General features: G+C 44.5%; 1 protein-coding gene across 1 annotated transcript in view; it reads left to right on the top strand.

Annotated features, from left to right (window-relative positions):
• The window catches only part of LOC144797112 (estradiol 17 beta-dehydrogenase 5-like), a 170,969-nt gene that overhangs the window by 135,360 nt on the left and 18,201 nt on the right, over positions 1–17,408 (top strand). The window contains exons 5-6 of the mRNA XM_078668210.1: positions 2,841–2,963; positions 7,466–7,575. Coding sequence (XP_078524336.1) covers positions 2,841–2,963; positions 7,466–7,575 — 233 coding nt within the window. The remainder of the gene's footprint in view (positions 1–2,840; positions 2,964–7,465; positions 7,576–17,408) is intronic.

Raw genomic sequence — 17,408 nt, 5'->3', positions numbered from 1 at the left:
CTCTGTGTGTGTGTGTGTGTGTGGCTCTGTGTGTGTGTGTGTGTGTGGCATTTGCAAGAGACTAAGCTATTGGCATTGTATTTATCTGTTTTCAAAACCAACACATAAATAAAAATGTTGTCCTTTACAATGCCAATAGCTCTAACTTTTGCAAAGGCGAGACCGTTGCATTGTAAATGCTTGTTATAGTTTCCACGTGGTTACCACCTGTTCTGAGTCAATGGTAATTGCATTTCTTAAATGGTCAATTTGTGACTAGTGGAAATTAGGAAATCCTTAGTGCGATTTCTCCCTGTGGCAACCTTCTCATGTCTTGGTACATTCCTGGTTACTCTTCCATGAATACTGTCTGCATCTATCCTTTTTAGTCCCTCTTTCATGAATCTCATGTTCCCGTTTGCTAATGTATCTATACCTTTTCAAAAATGATCTCACTATTTCATAAAAGAATACATTTAGATTTCCGCGAGTAGCTGAAGCAAAATGTCTTTCATTTCTCTCACGAATTGGTTAACATTTAAATGTCAATGTAGATGGGGTAATCTTTTACACAAATTGGTAATCCATGAAGTGAAGTTACCTCAGTATTCCAACATTTCAACTATAGAATGCAGAAGTACCTCAGAAAATATCCACACTGATTTTCATAGATCACATCCTGAATGTGTTGGTAGCATGTTCCAATAGATTTGGCCTGTTGAATGTTTTCCCGGAAATACCCATTGTACAATTCTCCATGACAGATGTTCCCAGTTAGGGTAGGAAGGAGCTCCTATTCCTGCCTAAATTGAGAATTCCTAATAACTTAAAATACATGCAAATGACCATAGCTCTAGCATACATTAGTCAGACTAGAACATTATTAACCTTCAGTTAATCTGGGATGAGAGCAAGAGGGAAATGAATGCTGCTCTTTTTGTCTTCACTCTGCTTTGCATACTTAGTGAAGTTGATTGTTTGATATGGTGTTGGCAAAAAACAGTGGTACCTGTTTACTGCAGTGATGAAACTTGTTATAGGCGAAGTAGAGAGGACAGGTGAGAAGATTTCTGCCTGCTGCCATGTGCTTCTTTGAACATCCATGAGCATCTCTGCGGGGACCTGCTCTGGATATGATGGCAAGTAGTGAGTGTGTTGAGCGAATGAGCGAATGAGCATTTAGCCTCTTATAGATAGTTGACTGCACTACCTCAGGGTATGAAGGAAATAGATATTAATTAGCTGGCCACTCAGGTACAAGCAAAGGAAGTTTACTCTAAGTGGTTAGTTCCTTCCTATCAAATTATGGTGTTCACCGCACCACACCTTTAACGCAAAAAATCTTCTCTGAACTCCAATCTGGGCTTTGAACTTAACATCTAAGAAACAATATTCCTTATATCACCAAGGAACATCATATCACTGTAGTCATGGTCTTATCCCAGTTTCAACTGCATTATGTAAACACTATTTATTTTGGGTTGTCAAGCAAACATTTTAGAAGCCTCCCATAGTTACAAAACACTGTGACTCATCTTATGTGGTTCAAAGCGCAGGAATCGCAAACCCCAATTCTCAGACATTTCCACTAGCTTTCGGTCAAGAAAAAAGTGCATTCTAAGGTTTTGGTGGTGGTGGTGGTGCACCACCATTTTTTGCATCTAAATTGAAACTGTGGGGCAGATTTATAAGCACCCTGTGACACATTTACGCTGCCGTTACGTCACTTCTGTGACACAGCAGCAGCGTAAACCATGCGCCATGTTGCACTTTATTTATGTGACGCATCTAGGGAGATGCGTCACGTTGTAAAGCCCTGCGCCACATTAAACCTGCATCAGGTTTAATGTATACAGAGTGGGCGTTCCGTCAGAAAAAGCCTTGGAAAAGTGACGCAGTGAAATGTACAAGATTTCACGGAGTCACTTTTCCAACGCCGCTGCGTCAAAACTCTGCACCTGCTTGAAGCAGGCGTAAGGCATGACGCAGCATGTTATGTATGGGAAGCCCCTGAGCATTGCTGGAGCCGTGTTGCACTTGAGACACAACTCCAGCAATGTGCCGCCCTTACGCCATCAGATGCGTCACGCATCTGTTTATCCTTGCGCCTCGATGCGCCGCATTGTAAATGCGGCGCATCTGTGGTGGCGCAAGGGTAAACTTGCGTGACGCATCTTACCTGGCGCATCCCTGCTGATATGCAGGGATGCCCCAGTCCTTGTAAATCTTCACCTATATGTTTCGCAATGTACACTTTGTTCTGTAAGCCACCTGCAATTGGACATCCTAAAAACAAAAACAGCCTCTTTTAGGCTAGGTTTTTTTCTGAAGATGTGATCACTATCTTCACTCCTAGAGTTTTGAAAAAAGCTACCAACCTTGTCATTTAACCAACAAAATGAGTCTTTATTAGACAGTCTGAACTTAGATTGTATGATTGTCTCCTACAGGTTTATGAAGCATTGATAAACATACACTTTACAAATATCAATAATGTAGCATAGCATATCAGGTTAGAGCAAGTAGCGCTGATGACCATCCTCAAGGGACATAAAAGATTATGGGCCAAACTAATGGCCGGTATTCATTCATTACTAACCACAAAAATAAGTGTGGTGCCAGTGGAACCATGCCCTGTTTATATTAAGGATAGGTCACTGGTGCATTCATGTATTCCCAGTATGTACTACTGGCAGATGCTAAATGAGATGAGGGACATTTCCTTGTTGCTATCTACAGTGCTCTTCTGCCATTTTGTGGGTTATTCTTAGCCTCATATATATCTCAAATAACATGTATTAGTTAACCTGTGCGATTAGATCATTTTGAGCAATGGAGCTCATATGTTTTCCTCCACACAGGCCATGGAAGCATGCAAGGACGCTGGTCTTGTGAAGTCCATTGGTGTGTCCAACTTTAACCGCAGGCAATTGGAGCTGATCCTTAACAAACCAGGGCTCAAATACAAACCTGTCTGCAACCAGGTAAGAGATAGATTAATTCCTATCGGCTACTTAGGCACTACATTATAATTATAAACAGTGTGTTCACTGTAGATACCCTGGATTTCCATACTCCTGCCAACTTGTGTTGGGTCCGGATGTATGCAAGTTATTTTTCTTCGAAGAAGTCTTTTGAGTGATGAGGCAGAAGACTCCTCCTCTTGGTCATAATGTGCATGTGTATCATCTCCATTGTTAGATTGTTTTCCTTCCACTGTTCGGTTTGGAGGTTTCTGCCTGCGCTGTGGGTTGAGACCGTTGAGGTGCTCTATTTGGTTCATGCTCAACCTCATCCTCGTCGGTATTATTTTCATTCTTGTAGTCCATCTTGCATATCGAGATACAGAAAACGCTATCGCTTGTCAAATCAACTTGCTTCAACCCCGGCCTCGCCCTACAAAGCCTCCATTTTCAATGTACAACAGGTTCACCAGAGGATGCTCTGCTGGTTATGGAACGGGTGCGTTTCTACTTCTGCATGAACTGCCACGCAAAATACCCCTGAATGATCTTCCGCCAATCTATAACCTTTGATTATCACCGTAACACAGGAAAGAGGGTTGAAAGGAATGTCGATCTTTCCTGTCAAAAAAGACTCTTTGGGACTGTCGGGCACATAGAAGTTAAATGTAGTGGAGCAGCATTGAAGACACTCCTGACATCTTCAGATATCAAGATGATGAGGAGGATGAACTCCCTGGACCATCGGTGACTGAAGAAGAGGAGTTCTCCTTTGAGCGCAATTTTGGCTCCGACCTCGATCTCGAAACGGAGATGCAGGACATTTCACCAGCTTAACAGTCCGTGAGTATGGTAGCCTCTGTCCCACAATCCGTCTCGAACAGCCTGAGAGACAAAAGGTCTCTACCCAACAAAAGGTCATTCGGCCATCACAGCACCGAAAGACTGATTCGGATGCCCTGCCCTCGGGCTCGGTACCGAAACACCAATGGAAGCCATTGACATCATCCATTTCGGTGCTGAGTCAATATTCAGTACCAATCTGACCAGCCCTATCTTCGGCTCCGATGGGACCTTTGGTGCCAAAACAGAAACACACCTCTTATCTGAAATCTTTTAAACTAACTCCAAAATATGATCCTGGCAAGCCTGTAGAACCTGTTCTCCCCCAAAAACTGGGGTGCTTATTTACAAGAAACCGATGCATCTGTAGATGCATCAGTTTCCCTCTGCCTGTGTGCTAAACCCTTGCACCACATGGATGCCCCAAATTTACAATACAACGCACCATGGCTCAAGGATTGACAGATGTGTCAGAAATGTTGACGCATCTTTCGGCGCAAAAGTCACGCATTGCTGGAGTCGTGCTCTAAACAGGTGTAGGGAATTGACGCAGTGGCGTCCTAGAAGTGGCGCAGTGAAATCTTGTAGATTTCACTGCGTCACTTCTAAGAGGCTTTCCCATGGGTGAATTCCCACGGTGCATACATTATAGCCGACCCAGGTATAATGTGGCACAGGGCTTTACAAGGTGACGCATCTTCCTAGATGCATCACATTGTAAATGGGCCGCAATGTGGCGCATTGTTTACGCCGAAGCTGCGTCACAAAAATTGATGCAAAGGTGGCACAAAAATATCGCAAGGGGCTTGTAAATCTGCCCCTGGAGGCTTGCCAAAAGGCGATACACATCCAGCTCCACAAAGGGCTTGTTCTTGCCAGGCCTTCGGTTCTGACTCCACCACCATTGAAGAGACGAGACGCGCATACGGGGGCGCACGCACATGCACCGTTGTCATTAAGAAGTGAAGATGGAGGAAGATGGCAGCCCTGGGATGCCGCAGCTCAGGTAAGGCGGTTTACTACTTTCTATCGTGTTTTTTAAGCTTGTAAATAGTTGTTAAAAGGGCGGGTGGGAGGTGCGGGGGCTGGTCACCTAAATCCGCCGAGAAGTGTGCAGAGTTTTGCTTACTGTGCCTACTTTGCGGAGCGTGGAATGGGCAAAACTCTGCACACTCCGTGGGCGGAGCAGAGCTCTCCGCCCATCCTTAGGTAGCAGCACAATCCGCCAACTGTTTGTGTATTTGTCAACTCAATGGGTTTGCTTGCAAGGTATGTTTGTGCCCACTGGGACGATATTAAGGAACTCCTCAAGTATCTCACAGAGGAGCACAGGAAAATGGATCAGTAGCTTGCATCTGAAGGAAAGCTCATCTCCAACACCTCTATCTGTTGTGTCTTAGTTTCAGAAGATTTGCTAGAGGAATCTATACCCGTATCTTGCTGCGGCACCATGCCTGGTTCTTCATACCTGGCTTTAAGCCAGAAGCCCAAGAAAGTCTGTTAAATGTCCCTTTAAAAAAAGAACATCTTATCAGTCCCCAGGAGACCTGGCCCTGGGAAAAAAGAAAAAGGCTACAGAGACTGCCAAGTCTATGGGGGCACTTGAGACACCTAGTCCGCGTGGCTCCTTTTGCCGCTCCACCTACAGAGCTAGTTCAAAAACCACCTCCTCAGATGCCCTTACCTCGTACCAACATAGCCAGGACCTCCACTTCTCTCCCCAAGATTACTATAGAGGCTCCTATATGGGTACCAATGCCAAAGGTAGAGGAAAAAAATAAGTACTTCCTTCTGCTTCCACCCGAACACTCAACATCTATTGGGGGAAGATAAAATCAGACCAGGGGTTGTTGGACATTATCCAATGTAGTCATTGTCTGGAACTCATTACCACAACCCTAAACATTGCACTTCACACTTACAGACTCTGCCAAACACGAAGTTCAAACTCTCTTGCTCAATGGAGCTATAGAACCTATCCCTCTACAACATCAGGGTGAGGTTTATACTCCCTATACTTCCTAACCCCCAAAAAGGACAGATCTTTATGGCCAGTCTTAAATCCATGGCCCTTAAATCATTGTATCTTGTCAGAGCATTTCCATATGGTCACTCTCCAAGACGTGATCTAACTTCTCCAGCAAGTCCACTTTCTGTCAACCTTAGACTCAAAGGATGCCTACTTTCACATTCCCATACATCCAGCACATCGCAAATACCTGATATTTGTGATATCAGTCAAACATTACCTATTCAAGTCCTCTTGTTTGGGGTGACTACTGCACCCTGAGTATTAACCAAATGCCTAGCAGTGATAGCAGTTAATTTATGCAGACAAAACATCCTTGTATTCTCGTATCTCGACGACTAGCTTATGAAAGCTAGCAATCTTCCTCGGTGCCTACAACTCACTCAAAATACCACAGACCTGCTCCATCAACCAACTAGGCTTCTCCATCAGTGTCCAAAAATCTCATTTCAAACCTTTACAGGTTCAACCATATATGGTGGCTATCCTAAACACACAGGTGGGAAGAATCCAGAATTTCCAAATGCTACTACCACGTTTCCAAGCCAATCAACAATTGACAGTCAGAACTGTCATGCGCCTACTGGGTATGATGGCGTCCTACATTGCCATAATGCTACATGTACGACTACACATGCCACCACTCCAGGAATGTCTACCGCAACAGTGGTCTGAGTCACTGGGTCAATTAGAGGATCAATGAATCCGACAATGAGTATCTCCTGAGGGACTTACACAGAGTTTACTCTGGAACAGGCTCATTGAGTCCCAGCGGGTCAAAGTCTACCTGGGCACCTCCTTGATCAGTAGCAAACCACCCACAGTACTGTGACAGGACTATATCCCCCGCGAGTATGTGAAAAAGGGAGACTGGAAGTTGCACACCAGAGAATCATAATCTTTTGATATTTCCCGGCTGTGGTCCAGCAGCAAAGAACCTCATTCATGGAAGTGAAATGTAGACTGAGCAAGATGTTAAGTATGCCCTCTAATTCTTTCCCAAATGACATAGCAAGTTCTGTCTATGTCATATGAAGCATATGAGACAGTGAAATGATCTGCTGACTACCATAGAGTGTCTCGGATAGGCAAAGGAGCAGGAGACTCAGGAAGCAAAGTCAAGCTAGGAGGCCGACCATGCGCTGCCAGAGCCAGGTTTAACTTTCCCATCGATTAAGTTTCTCTAAGTTCAAAACACCCAAACCTCTGGGATCCACCGGGCAACAGGCTCCCAGCTGAATCTATCCATGTAGGGTTGAAACCTCTGTGCCATTACCTGGTTTATACACTATTTGTTGTGTGATTCTGTTAAATCCCAGGATTGGCTCTGCATGCTTTTCTTTCCACAGGTCTGTTATTTCTTCTTACGGTGAGTCACTATGCTACTCCTGTGTGGGAAAACGGATATTGCTGTTGCTTTACAAGCCATTTCTAGTGTGAGACTGCATTTTATCCCTTAAGTGGTCACCAGCCACATGCTATTTCTAGGAATAGCATGTGGCTGGTGACCAGTACTTTGGTTGATCAACATGTTGTTCTACATGCTAATCATGTAGTGCCCAAAAATGTAACACCTAGTGAGGATGTACATTCTTTTCTTAGGATGTATAGATTATCAGCAGATTTTTTTCTCACTATTATCTTTTTGCAGGTTGAGTGCCACGCGTATTTGAACCAGCGGAAAATGCAGGAGTTTTGCAAGTGCAAAAGTATCGTGCTGGTGGCGTACAGTGTCCTCGGATCAAGTAGAGATAAGAACTGGTAGGAAAGTGCTAGAAGAGTACTGATAAGGCCCCTGGTGGGTGCACCTTCCATCGAGATCCTACTAATCAGCGCATGTTCAGGTCTCAGCAGAGAGGAACAAACTTCTCCTTAGTACTCTTGGGTAGGCTGTCACTCCACTAGGACTGGATTGTGCTGTGAGTAGTTATTGAGATATTTTGGTACTTCACTCTTACCATGATGTAAGCATACATTGTAAATATCCAATTGTGTCTATAATCTCCCTTGTCCCTAATAATTATGAGTCCGGGTATACACTTAAGCAGCGACATGAGGTAAGAGGAGCCACTATCTATGCAACCGAGAGTGCTGTGCAATGATGATGTGAAATGGATAGTTCATCCAACTCAAAAAACGGTGAGGGCTGCGAGATGTGCGCATTGATGTGAAATTTAGGTTAGTCCAAAAAAAGTATTTGTTTGACGCTCTACTTTCAGTGGTCCCACCCCCACTGGGCCACAATCCTCAAATGTTATTGCCCTATTAGCAAGCTGTCGCTAACAGCAGTTAGCGACAGCTTGTAGGCGATAGCGACCAGTTTGGGGGGCCGCTTTGCATGTCAGCGATATTTATCGCTAATGACATGCAAAGTGGGCATACCCAACCTGTTAGCGACTGAAAGCAGTCGCTAACATCGCTATCGCCTATTATCAACGCAGGCATAGCGATGAAAAAATTTGCGCACGTTATCTCTGCGATAAAATCAGGCAATGCGCGGCGTTAAAAAAAATATCGCTAAGCCCATTTAGCAATAAATATCGCTAGTTGTTGATAATATGCTCCTGAGAGCCTCATTTATGAAAACTGTTAAATCTCTGCGTGAAAATAGCGATGCAACAGTTTTCACTACGCCCTCTTTGGGACATGATTAATGCATCATATTTATTGTATGACGCATCATGTTGAAAGGAACGACAAATACATCAGTATTACTGACGTATCTGTTGCCGCAAAACTAACGTATTGCTGGAGTTGTGCTGGAAGCCTGACACAACTCCAGCAAATGTTAATTTCACATGAGGCAAGCCCCATGTGCAAGGTCCTGCGTCAGTCTGAGGCCTGCCATGGGGCAGGCATAAGGTTTTCACGCAATTGCGTCCTAGATGTGGTGCACTGAAACCTAATAGTTTTCAATGCGCCACTTTGTCAAGGCTTTGATGCAGGGGAAATCCCACCCTGCATACATTATACCGGATGCAGGTATAACGTAGCTCAGGGGTTTACAAAGTGACGGATCTGCCTTTGTAAACAGGGCGCAACATGGCACATATTTTACGCCCCCGCTGCGTCACAAAAATCTTTGTTAAACAAATGCCAAGAGTTCTGAAACTTCTGTTTCACATGTATGATTACCAATTCACAAAAGTCAAATCACTTGGTAATTATCAAACAACCTGATCCATTCTTTAGTTTTGCCTTTCCCCGGTGATGTATCTGGGTCAAGGGAGAGCAGGACATTTTTCTTTTTTGTCCCCCCCCCCAGTAGGTTGGTCTTTAAATACTGTGAAGGCTATTACTAGCCTATTATGCTTTCATAACAGTCTGTCATTTCTGAAATAAGGCTTACCAAAGCTAATAGTTCTAGCTTGTAGCTGACTCTGAATGGTACCATCTTTGCAGTCACTCAATCATTTCTCATGGTTGAACTCAATCATTAGTCACCCATGAACTCGAAAACGTATCCTTGCACAAGTGCATTTATTCATTCTTACATTCACTCACTTGCCCATTCACAATACCACAAACATGTGGATTGCCAGGTAGCCCGCTGTAGGCAGCTGTGTGCTCTATAAGAACCTTCAAATAATAATAATAAAAACATACACAAACTCACCAATCAATAAAGAGGTACCTCTTAGCGTTTCTAGAAGTTTGTGAGGAGTGTGAGAGTGTTTCATGTTGTGTGATGACTCCTCTGGGAGGAATGTGAGAGTGCTATTTGGTAGTGTTATTTGGTCCTGTTGGTCTGTGAAGAGTGTGAGACTTTGGCAATGTGAGGTGTGTGAGAGGGCTGTCAGTAATGTCAGTCTGCTATGCTGTTAGGGGTGTGACTGCTATTACTCGGACGGGACTATTAGCCAGTGAAGGGTGTGGATGCTTGTGTTAGTGAGTGGCTGGTGCCCTGATTGGTGCGGCTGTGCCGATCATTATTACAAGACTTCAAGTATATGAAGGGTCTAAGAATGCTTGTGGTAGTGAGTGGCTGGGACTTTGAAGGAATGTGTTATGTTATGTTAATGCAATTTGTAAAACCCACATATACTCAAAATGTGTCTTGGCACTATCTGCTTTTAAACCAGGCAGGCCTACTTATAAAACCCAGGGGGCATATTACCAAGCAATAGCGATAATTATCGCTATTGCTTGGTTAGAGACAAAATGTTACCGCTGAGCTGCGGCGATTTTTATCGCAGATAAACCTTGGTATTACCAAGGTTTATCGCAAATGCGATAAAAAACGGCCGCAATGCATGAATATCGCTGAAAAGTCAGCGATATTCATGCATTACCGAGCTAATGCTCTTAGCCATGTTATCCACCTCCCATTGGATAACATGGCTAAGAACTGCTCAGGGCAGGTGTTAGCTTTTGGAGATATTCGCGCTTAGCGCGAATATCTCCAAAAGTTGGTAATAGGAGATAGCGATGTTAGCGACTGTTTCCAGTCGCTAACATCTTGGCACGCCCACTTTGCATGTCATTAGTGATAAATATCACTGACATGCAAAGTGGGGCCCAAGATGGTCGCTATCTCCTACTAGCTGTTGCTAACTGGTGTTAGCGACAGCTAGGTAATAGGGAGATAATTTTATCTCCGCTTTCTTGGCTTTTAAAGCCAAAAAAGCGGAGATAAACCCCCTTGATAATATGCCCCCAGGTTCTTTCTGTTTTCTGAAAGAGGTAAGAGTGGGTAGGGCTCTGATATGAGGAGGTAGGTAATTGCACAGTTTGGTAGTACCCAACACAAAACTTCTGCCTCCCTAGTTTGTTCTGTAAATTCTAGGAGTGGTTAACCGGCTCAATCCTAGGGAACCCAAAACATGTGAATGCTTCTGCTATTGCTTGACTGGTAGTCTGTGAGAGGTGTGAGAGTGCTTTTGGTGATGTGTGACAGACTGAGGCTCCGCAAGCCCCCACAGGGGTCACCCTTAGAGGGCGGCCACCTTAGTGCCACGTTTGGCACAGCCAACCCGGACTAGTGTTCTGACCTCTGGGGTCCCGAGGTTCGGCGCACTGGCCTCGTCCCTTCCGGGACACAGAGTGGGTGGGGAGGGGAGGTACTTATTCTCCCCCACCCATCAGGCATTCCTTTGCGCCGAGGTCTTCACACCATCTAGACATGTCGCTGGGCGGGTCCAGGAGCTGTGCCTCACGGTGAGTCCAAGTCCCACACTCTCCTCTATCCCCTCAACATTAGCACAACCACTGCCTGGCCTTTGCCTGGGCTGGTGGCTGCCATGGTTGGGGGCGGGTGGTGCAGCTCCCCCAGCCGGTTGAAAGGCGTCCCCGACCCTGGTCGCTACAGAGTTAGCTGCCAACCGGGAGGCCTCGTAAGGCCCAGGTGGGCTCTATGTCACGTAGACGCAGCTGAGGCCGCCATAATTAGGTGGATGCCCTTGGGGGTCGACAGTAGGTCTAGGCAGTCTACGACCCCCCCACCCTCCCATGCTTGCTGGTCGCGTGGTTGGGCGGGGGTGCGCCATGGGCACAATCAATGCAAAGGTGCTGGGAGGGGCCTACGCGAACCCCGGGCCCGCCACAACGGACGTGAGTCAGGAGCCTCCATCCCAGCTTTATGCACGCTTTGGCGGCTTTTAAAGCACAGGGTGCATGATGCTGAGAACTCCCTCCTCTCCTCACTCCAGGCTTTCTGGTTGCCTTTAGGGCGAGGAGGTGCCACCACACACAGGTGCGAGGAGGGGCCTAAGCGAGCGCCCAGGCCAGCCTTAGAGCGCTGGGATACAGGGTCCTCCGCCCAAAGCTGGGGCGTATGGATGCAGGCCCCGGGCATGCGACCCAGCAGCTGCGGTTAGGGTTCCATGTGAGCACTCGGTTCCGCATGGTTACTTTTTTTAGTGGGTGAGGGGATGTAAGCCGTGCCTCGGGAGAACTTCCATTTTTCTCTCTGAAAATAATTGCCGTGAAGCTCATGAAGGTATTACAATCATAGATGCAAATTAATAGATATATAGCAGTTGTTTAATAAAATACTTTTATTGGTTTAGTCACAGTACATTCAAAACAAAGCAAACCTAACAGGCCAGGGCAGGCAATAATAGCCAGTGTATGTTCAAGGGCAGTAGGCAATTAACCTGAACTCTTTATTTAATCATAATAAATATTTATATTTAACTGGTAAAGTCCAAAAGATGTTGAAGGAAGTCATGTCATTGACCTCTTATAATTGTACTGCATTCTAGTGTCAAAGACGACATTATCCGCTATACATACCATGCCTCAAAAATGCCAAAACATTGAAGGTAAAAAAGAGAAAAAGTTCTGACAATCTTCTACACTACTTCTGGACCATACTTGCAACTCTTAGATTTAATTTTCCACCACTTGGAACAGTTGCACCCCCCCCCAGTTTGAATTGGTTTACGAGAAATATAAATTTTTGGAATAATCTGCTTTTTTTGTTCAAATCAAAATGTCCTACAGATTTCTGTTAAGAATGGGATATTTTACATTCAGCACAAATGTAGTTGATCTTTTCCTGACATTGCTTCAGAGAAGGAAAAAGAGCAGTGATCTCTTGCATGCTCTAACTATGGCAGGACTAGTTTCCAGTTATGTTAAGATATTCATATTTCAGCAACTATTTAGAAATATGTTCAATATTTGATCTTGAGGTTTTTTTTATACTAATCAGCTCAGATTGCTCACATCAATCACCACAGATTTTTGTCATCTTTTTTATGTTGTAAAAATGCAAACCTCCTGTTCAGAGTGACCATTAATTCTGTATTTAAGAGCTATTTTCAAATATGCTCATAATTTTTATTGAAAATACAGGGATTGCCCAAATGCCTCCAGGAATCAGAAGGTGCCATGGAAAGCTTCTGCCATTTTGGAATGGGACACGTTAACTAACTGATGAAAATTGTGCAGAGTAGTATCCCCTGAGTGCTCTTATTCCACACCACTTTACGCCAGATTCCCACACCACTTTACGCCAGGAAAATAGGAATAATTGCCTGAAATGTAAGTTTGGGAACCACTGGCCTAAATATCAGAATTATGATTGTTTTCAAACAGATTTGAATCTTGCCATTATAAGTGCAATAGCATTTCTGCTTCCTTTGATATCCTATCTTCAAACCGACAGGATACCCTACTTTCAGGAGAATCCATTAATTCACGTCAAAAGATCCAAAACGGACCAGGTAGCTTTGTGGAAGGTGATCTGGCTACATCCACTTGGGGATAAAAGGTATTGCCCCATTGGCTTAGTCTCAGAGTACTTTATCTGTATGCAAAAATACAATTCCAACCAAAGGCCTGCAATGCATTATGGGACGAGATTCAAGAGTGCAATGAATATTATAGTATCCAATATCAAAACATTCCTCAAGCCGCAGTGGCTCTCCAGGCTCAGCTGAGAGCTAGGACTATAATATTCACTGCACTCTAGAATCTCTCCCCATAATTCTTTGCTGGGCCTTTGGTTGGCATTGCAATGTTGCCTATACCTTTGCTTGGGGTGGTCCTAGGAGGATGGGACCACCACCAAATCGTTCAGCATGATATGCTCTTTGTGTTCTGCTTGATCCTCCCCCTAGGTTAGGGGTACCCCAAAAGCATCACCTCTCTCATTGCATGATAATTTTTTTAAAGCTCACTTTTGTGAATTCGTTATATGCTTTTTAGCATTTAAAGGTAAAGTTGTTTTATCAAAGGGCTGCGGGTGCAGTAGCTAACTCAGCTATGAGTCGGATGAATTTCGTGTTTTCAATGTAATGCGTAGTTAGTAAATCTCCGCAACCTCTGCTAGCAGAGCGGAGTTCATTGCCCACTGTCACATTTTGGTCATCCACCTGGGAGGCAATGATCTGACTTTCATGGGTACAAGGGCTCTCCTACAGGCAATGAAAGCTACATTGAGTAAGATAAGTAATCTAATAGACCCATGTGAATTATGGTGTTCCAAGATTACTCCACGATTGGTCTGGCACAGGGCCAAGTCAGGGGAGGCCATTGAAATTTCTCCCCGGAGGGTAAACCGTGCCATGCACAATTTCTTGGATCAGAGGGGTTTTGGCTTCATCAGGCATAGTCTCTTACATACCAAGACCACAGGGTGTTTTGAGGAGGATGGAGTCCACCTGTCTAAGGTGGGCTTGGATCTGTTCCTGTTGAACCTGCGCGACGCCCTTGAGTCAGCAGGGTATAAGTGGGAAAGGTGCCTGCCTTGGTGGGGGGCCCTGGGTGTGATGGGAGCCACACCCAGAGCTATAGCGGATTTACAGGGTAATCCAGAGTCTGAATGGTACTTGGGGGTACCCTCTTCAGGGGCACAAGAAGGGTGCAAATGCCAAACAACTGCAGGAGTCTTTTTGGCAGAACTGGTGGTCCACGGTGTGTAAGGGAGTAGATTCCCCAATGTGGTTAGCACCACTTGGTCTGTTCCACTGTAATCTCGGCTCATCAGGGTGGGCAGGGCAGCTAAGGGGAGTCACCGCTCGTAAATTGACCCACCATGTTGGCATATTTCTTGTAAGAAATAAACCTGCAGCAATATTTTCTCCAACAATTACTGTGTCTTGTGTATTTATTTATGTGATTGCTATGTTATGTGGGTTGAATAAGTTGCCAATATTGGCACTAAGTCTTCGTGGGATGCAAGAGGGCTTTCGATGTTTAGGGTGTTTTCCAGGAATGCCATAACACCATTCACTATTCTCGCCTTGATTTAAGACACACTGTGTCTTTAATTAACAATAAAATAGTCTTACTCTTAAAACAACTCTGCAGCAAACTTTCCTAGCCAGAGTCCTCTTCATTTACTTGTGAGCCTAGATGCTTTGTTTACTCCAATGAAGATGGCCCCAGACTGGGGCTGGGATTAAGGGCTCAGTCTGCTTATTATTATTTATTTATTGTGCACCACTTAATTTCAGACAAGTCTAGGTACTAGGTCCAGGGATAAGAAGTAAGAGAAATGGAGTGGGACTAGCAGGTGAGCTCCTCCACGCTCACTGCAAAATGCTTCAGATCTTACCATCAAATGCACACAATTGATCCCGCGGGAACGCTCCCGATTTATTTCCCATGCTATGATCTTGGCAAACTGCCAAGCATTGATATTGCAGTAATCAGGGAGGTTTTTTAGGCCGTGATGGGGAGGCGATCATGACTCTTCTTCCAAAATGGCTGACATTGTGGCAATTCCCATCAATAGGATCCCCTCGATGCACAAACTCCTCCCATGCCCAATTGCAATGGTAGTGATCCATTTCCAGTCTACCACACACTTGACTCCTGCTAGGTGCTTTTCTTTTTCTCATGATTACTTGCTAACCTCCTGTGCTCTGTTCCATGAACCACTCGCCTCGGTGCCTGACCCTAGGATGGCCACCGTAGCTTCAAATTGCAGATTCTAGATATTTGCCAACCTTAAAACTTGCTGTGGCCCATGAGGTAGTGTAGTGCCAAACCCTGAGTAAATACCAGCCTCCTAATTACCCCCAATACCTCCTTCCTCAATACAGGTTGGGTCACATTAGAAGACCACTGGGAGTGATCACTGGAGGCCCCTGGGAGCCCCAGGGAGCAATAACTGAGGAGGGGGCTCTGATGTTCTGAGGGGGCCCTAGGAGCATTGGAAGCCACTGGGTCATAGTGGGCCCCTGTGATTTATTTGGGTCCACATTTCAGTTTAAATCTCTACATTTCTACAATCGCTACATCTCTAAATCTCTGCAAACAAATCTCCTAGAAAACTATATACATACCAATCAAGCCGATCAGCGAACCCTAATAAGCAGCTCAACAAGCACTGATTACCCTCGGACCAACCCAAAAGGGAGGATTACTGCACAAGGCAGAAACACAACACCAACATGGCAGAACAAAGAGTGCATGATCCCAGGAAGGGCCCTAAAAACACCAAACCAGAGCAAAAAGATCTAAGCAGGAGCCTCCCAACCCAGACTCCTTCATCAAGTCTAAAATGGACAACTGTGCGACACTGGAATTAATTATGCAAAAACTTGACACTCATCAAACCCTTTCACAGTTCCCAAAGAACACAATGGACTATATGCAAACCAATCTATCCTTTTTGAAACAGGACATGCTACTGTTGGGAGGCAGAGTCACCATAGTGGAAACATCCCTTCGTCACCTGAAATACCATAAACACAGCTCTGTTAAGGCAATTTCAACAACTACAGTGAAACTGGAATGCTTGGAAAAGAGCATCACAGAATTAGAGGACAGAAACAGAAGCGGTAAGCTGCAAATTTTGGGTCTTCAAGAAGGAGTGCTGTGTTCATAGAAAATTGATCCCCCAAATCCTAGGAATAAACTTTGTAAAATACTTTTAAATAATTACGTGCCCACAGAGTACCCACCCACGTCCCTAAAAACTCGGAAGCTCCTGGGGTCCTCATCTTCAGACCCCTCCGTTATTCTCACACCAAGGCTATCCGCACCCAAATGAAGAAAGCACAAAGGATCAAATGGCAAGGCTCCTCCATTGGGATCTCACAAGACTATTCAAAAGGCACAGTTAAAAAGAGGAAAGTGTTTCTGTCCCAACGTCAAGTCCTCAAAGACTTAATAAAACAATTCTCCTTCATTGGACCGGCACGTCTAAAGACAATCTACAATAGAAAGACTACCGTCTTCGAGCACCCTAAGGACTTTCACTTCTTCTTCGCCGATGTTTCAAGATAGGAGAATGAGCGCCTAACATCTCGCTGGAAGACTCTACAGCTTGCTTGCTTGCTCTTTTTACTAACTCTAAACAACAATAACTAATACTTACTACTTTAGCATACACCTACTCACCCAGCACAGCCAGTAGGCACCCCTTCTTGTTGTCCTCTACTAACCCCACTAAGGTTTACCCCATGGCAGGTGACAATAATCCAACAAAAATCCAACCTATCCAATACCTGCTAATACTTGCTAAAACCTATATCTGATGCCATGCAAAAAGAAATCCAACCCAACTAACCAACGCCTTAATATATGACCCCTGTCACCTTACATGACGAACAATATCCAGAACATAACTAGTCATTACTGTGATTTCCCCATGAATTACTATTCCACCGTAACCTTACATGCCACCTGATCTTGTGTGTCGCTTGACATACAAGATCTAAAGTTCTGAGCTTATAGCATGCTAAGTGTTTTGGTAAACTTAACAAAGTAGGCTAAGTAAATAAGTAACAAACTAACTAACTGAATAAATGGCTAACTAATTGGCTAAGTTATTAAGTGATCATCAGAGACCATCCGATGCACTATCTTTTATACATTATAGTATTCTATTGTGCTCTATTGTCCATTACTGTTATGTCTCAGCAGGATTTTTCTTTTACTGCATCTCCACATGATATTGCAGGAAAACAGCCGTTACTACGCAGTCAGAACTACGCAGTACCACTACCACGCAGGCAACACAACAAATGCACTGTTACCCCGTGTTCCATTACCCCACATTCCATTACCACGCAAGTCGTTACTATGAATTGCATTAGGGAACGTCTTGCTGGATTTTAAATCAAACATCTTCCCCACTGTTGTACATACTGGAGTTGGAATAGTAATAATAATAGTCCAGTACTTCTCTAAGGCAA

The sequence above is a fragment of the Lissotriton helveticus genome, chromosome 1_1 (genome assembly GCF_964261635.1).
Source record: "Lissotriton helveticus chromosome 1_1, aLisHel1.1, whole genome shotgun sequence".
NCBI classification, from domain to species: domain Eukaryota; kingdom Metazoa; phylum Chordata; class Amphibia; order Caudata; family Salamandridae; genus Lissotriton; species Lissotriton helveticus.
Note: the sequence above shows the minus strand (reverse complement) of the source record. Positions and strands in the feature narration are given on the sequence as shown.